Genomic DNA, 5,263 nt, shown 5'->3' with positions numbered 1-5,263 from the left:
TGAACATCTTTCAGGTAGATATCGGCCATTGTCTTTGGATGGATTCTTCATTGGCCAGATGTGTGTCTATCTATCTATTTATCGAGAGCCTATTATGTGCCAGCACTGAAATGGGTGAAAAGACAGTGAATGACAGAGACAGAGTTTCTGTCCTTTTGGAGATTGATGAGGGCAATTGACACTCTGGGTAAGCGGTATGACAACAGAAAGCCTGGTGTTTCTGGAGCCCCTAATCCATCACTGGCAGCCGCTCCATCTCAGGTGAGAGCTGAGAGGCGAGGAATGCAGTGGGGAAGTGGGGTGGCCATGAAGGCACATGCGTGTATAGGTGTGTCTGTGTGTCTGTGTTTGTGTGTGTGTGTGTCTCTGTGAAAGACAGAGAGTGTTGGAAATAGATGCTCGGTGACGCAAAGAAAAATCAGCACTCGGAGAGTGGGATGTCCAGCTTCGGAGCGGTAACCTTTGTTGTGCTAATGATGAAAAAGAATTAAATATGGGTGATGTTGAGAAAGGCAAGAGGATTCTTATGCAGAAGTGTTCCCAATGTCACACGGTGGAAAAGGGAGGCAAGCACAAGACTGGGCCTAATCTCCATGGTGTCTTTGGGCAGAAGATAGGTCAGGCCTCTGGATTCACTTACACTGAAGCCAATAAGAACAAAGGCATGGACATGGCCGTCGCCATGGTGAAGCTGAGCAAAGAGGCCAAGCAGAGGCTGCAGCAGCTCTTCAAGCAGGGCCAGTTTGTCGTCCGCTGGGGTTTTATTCCTCTTGTGATTTACCTGGGATTTAAGAGAGGTGCAGATCCTGGAATGCCTGAACCAACTGTTTTGAACCTACTTTGGGGATAAAGGATTATTTGGTCTTCTGGATTTAGAAGCAATTAGCAGACAGCATGGAAGATGTGTGCTCTGGCTTGGATAAAAGATGGGGCATCGTTCGGTTGCCAGTTGGATGGCACAAGGTTCATCACAGATGAATCTGTAGCAGAGTGGAACTTGTACTAACTTACTATAGAATGTATCAGAATAAATGTTTTTAACAATGTTAAAAAAAAAAAAAAGAACAAAGGCATCATCTGGGGAGAGGATACACTCAGGGAGTATTTGGAGAATCCCAAGAAGTATATCCCTGGAACAAAAACGATCTTTGTCGGCATTAAGAAGACGGGAGAAAGAGAAGACTTAATAGCTGACCTCAAAAAAGCTACTAATGAGTAATAATTGGGCACTGCTTTATTTGTTACGAAACAAATGTCTCATGACTTTTTTATGTGTACCATACTTTAATAGATCTCATACACCAGAATTTACATCATGAATGACTGACAGAATATTTTGTTGGGCAGTCCTGATTTAAAACTAAGATTGGCTTGTGGTTAAATGAATATGTTCAGTTTTTGGATTTTAATAGTAATTACTAATTCCAATTTAGTAAATTCTATCACTGTTTACCCCTTCTGAAGATATGATTAGACTTCGTTAGTAATGTTAAACTTTTCTCAAAGATGGTGAATGCCATCTTAAAACTTACTGGAGGTTAGTTTTATATTTAGATTTATATAACTGGTTATGTGAATACATTTAAATATGGGGGATATTCCTTCGCTGTCTCAGAACCAAGCAAGATTCACCTGTGTTTTGTGTTCATTTGCCTCTTAAAGGCAAGGGTTGAAGATAAATGGGTAGCAATGGCTATTTTATATTTTTAGCCTTAACTATGCCAATCTAATTAGAATTCCCTGTATTTAAAATGGTTCTTTTTACTTATTGAAAGGCATTTTGTGTGGTTTATGTGTAATATTAAAAATTATTTAACACTTCACACAATTTATAGATGATCTATAAGGTCACATGCTTTTAAAATAGTAGCCAATTAAACTTCACTCTTGAATTCTTTACAATCTAAGTCTAACTAAGTTATAATTTAGGATTGTCTTTAAACAGCCATTCAGAAACAAAATGGTACCACTGCTGTGTATTTGTGATTGGGAATGGTGCTTTTGCCAACTTAAAAGGATTAAAGTAGAGGAAATATACACAAATTAAAAAAAAAAAAAAAAGAAAGAAAAATCAGCACTGAGACATAGGATCTTTCAGCAACACAATTTTTCCTTCCTGGACTCCAGGAAGGGTACCCTCACTAGCCATCATGCCGCAAGAGTACAATGAACAAAGGAAAACACAAAACAATGAACAAAGGAAAAATAAATAAGATATATCCCTTATGCATTTGGGGTTGTCCTTACTGCTGTGTTTGTTCTCCGTTGGCTGGTGCCATAACTCACAATCTAAACTAAGACCCGACTGCCTAACAACTTAAAACTTTTCTAAACAGGTAGAAGCAATGGAGAGCTGGGACATGCCTGTGAGCACGTCCAGCAGCACAGATATCTTGGTTGAAGCACAAGGACGTAGAATGTACTACGTGCCTGTAAGCATGGCATGTCTAAACAGCTGCATAGGATAGGGCTTAACAAAGTTATTAGCACACTTATTCTTTAACAAAAAAGGAAACTTTAAAAAGGAACTTTTCTACTTCCCGTAGAGAGTAGACAGGTTGTAAGATACTGTGCTGCTGGCTCTGAAGATGGAAGAAGAGGCCCATAGCCAAGGAATTCAGAAGGCCTCTAGAAACAGAGAATGTAAACAAAGATTTCTGCCCAGGGCTTCCAAAAGGGGCCCAGGGAGACCCCTTCTGACCCCAGCACTGTAAGATCATGAATTCATGGAGTTTGGAGCCCCTCGGTGTGTGGTGATTTGTTACAGCAGCCACAGGAAACAGGCAACCATCTCTCTGGGGTTCAGCAGAGTAACAGAATTTAAGGAGGGAACCTAGAAATTATCCAGATCTACCTCCCTGCTGCTTACGAGTCCTTGTCCATAGTCTGCTTGCATACCTCCCTGGATGGGGAGCTCTTTGCCTCTTATGACTGCCCTCCAGTCTCTGGGCAGCTCCAAATTCTTCCCAGGGTGGAGCTGAGATGTGATGACACCCTGGCGCAGGCCTTCCAATCCTGCACCTCCTTACACAGAACAGCGATGTAGTGATGTTAAGACCATTCTCATTCTTCAGTGTCTCTGCCTCCACTCCTCCCTGCCCCTCCAAACAGAGTCAACTCTCTTTCGGAGAGCTGACCATCCCCACTTCTTAAACTTTTTAATGAGAAGTGGCCTCAAGAACTCTACAACTGCATCACAATGACTGCCTCTCTGCCTAGAGCGCTTTCTCCTCACTGTGCCCATTTCTAAAGCAGAAATTCAATCTTGCCCCTCCTTGTTGCAAAGTCTCCCTGGCTCCCAGACACAAACCCTGCTGTGCGTCAATGACTCTCACACTATGTGGGACCCAGACTGGAACACAACCCTTCTTGGGAGATCTGGTCAGAACGACACAGTCACCTTCTTGTTTTGAGCCTTTCGTATATCAGTTAGGGCTGTAGGCTACATGGTACAGAAATGTCAGCATAAGACACCAAAGTCTGGGTTTTCTGGAAGCTCAATTTGAACATATAGAGGGAGTGTGGGGCTCAGGAATGGTTTGATCCAGGAACTCATGGAGTTATCAAGAAATTGTCTCTTTCTCTTTCTCTGTTCTATATTGTGATAATGTTTTGATATGTCATCTTGACGAGGCTACCATCCCCAGTTATTCTAACACTAATCCAGATGTTACTGCGATGGTATTTGTAGGTATGATTAGAATCCTTATGCAATAATCTCTATATAAGGGACATTGTTTTAGGTAGACTGAGTGGGCCTGGTTTAATCAGCTGGAAGGTCTTAAGAGCAGAGCCAAGGCTTCCCTGAACAAGAAAGAGTTCTGCCTGTGGAGTAGCGTGGCCTGTTCTGGTGACTTCCAGCTTCACTTCCTGAAAGCCTGCCCTACAATTTTGTACTTTCTTGGCCAATATCCACAAACACACAGGGCAATTCCTTTCAACAAGTCTCTTAATGCCCTTCTGCCACTGGTCACGCTTCTTGGGATGAACTCTACCTGACACATCTGCCATTAACTCCATCCCAAAGTCAGATCCCATCTTGAGAGGTAGGGTCTCCCTTGTGATCACTGAAGAAAGTCCTGAGCTTTCTGTTAGAAGCAAACCCTGCCCATGCCTTGTCCAAGCCTCCTTAGCCCCCAGATTTAAGGGAAGGTGGGCTAGGCTTCTCATGCCAGCACCACCCTCTGCCTTGGCCCTCCTCTGGTCATAAGTGCCTGCTCTGTCCACCTTAGGGTAAGCCAGAGTTTTGGGGACTCTTAATCCCCCCATAAGTAGCCCTCAATCAGTGATTCATGAGAGTTGGGAAGAGTCTGGCTTCTGGTTAAAAACCTATGTGTCATCCATGGGCAGTTACAACAGCTCTACCCAGCAGGCCCCCAAGGGGATTGGGAGAGCTGCTCTCCCAACCCGAGGCTTGGGACACAGCTAGAGCTTTGCATGCAATCTCTGAAAGGAGTTGCTATAAAACACTCAGGCTCCCAGGCTGACCAAAGCCTTTCCCTATTTGCCTGGCACCTTTACTTGTGGGTCTTTTTATCTGAGGACTTGGGCCAGGTCCTCAGGCGCCTCTGCAGAGACCTCCAAGTCGAGGAGTGGGGAATCCTTGACACCACCTCCCCTACTCTGACTCAGGACCCAGCACTTTTCTACTTGGAGCCCTTTCCTTGCCTCTCCCAGGGTACATAGACCAGCAGGAACCTTTCGGTGGGCCTCCCTCAACAGTGAGACGACCCCCACCTCTGCATCTGTGCTGGTCCACTTGATCCCCCATAGTGATGTGAGAATGCATCCGTCCAGGGGGCAGGGAGATGGAACGGGGAGTTGGGCTTCCTCTGGTTTGGCTTCTTTAGAACATTGCAGTGAGTGATCAAAGACTTAACTCATTTTTGGCTATTGCTTTAACTTGGCTGTTCAGACACCTGCGGCTCAGCTCTGTTTCAGTTCAGCTGAGCTCCTGACTCATTGCCTGCTCCTTTGACCTATTGGTGGGATAACTCTGAGGTGAGTTCTACAGGGTCTCCCAAAGTTCCCAGCAGGATCAAGCTCCAGGGATCCACGTGAGAACTCACTTGATGGCAGGAACTCCATGGATGTATTGGCTTTCTGCCCTTCTCTGTCTCATGTTCCCACTTCTCTACAAGTGTTTTCTAGGCTCACTCTCAAAGAAACCTCTTGCAATCAAATCCTTGTCTCAGAGTCAGCTTTTGGGAAAACCCAAACTGAGACTATGGTACTGGCCCAACAGAGGAGTCCCCCTTAAACT

At 44.5% G+C, this 5,263-nt stretch overlaps 1 protein-coding gene across 1 annotated transcript; it reads left to right on the top strand.

Moving 5' to 3' along the window:
- Positions 1–460: 460 nt before the first annotated feature.
- Positions 461–1,062, top strand: LOC116534066 (cytochrome c, testis-specific-like). Its single transcript, XM_032254177.1, has one exon. It carries the CDS (start codon positions 494–496, stop codon positions 848–850), a length of 357 nt encoding a protein of 118 aa, XP_032110068.1. The 5' UTR covers positions 461–493; the 3' UTR covers positions 851–1,062.
- The last annotated feature ends 4,201 nt before the right edge of the window (positions 1,063–5,263 follow it).

The sequence above is a fragment of the Sapajus apella genome, unplaced genomic scaffold, assembly GCF_009761245.1.
Source record: "Sapajus apella isolate SASKATOON/1434 unplaced genomic scaffold, GSC_monkey_1.0 scaffold85, whole genome shotgun sequence".
NCBI classification, from domain to species: Eukaryota; Metazoa; Chordata; class Mammalia; order Primates; family Cebidae; genus Sapajus; species Sapajus apella.
The sequence above is the reverse complement of the archived record's forward strand: the minus strand, read 5'-3'. Positions and strand labels throughout refer to the sequence as shown.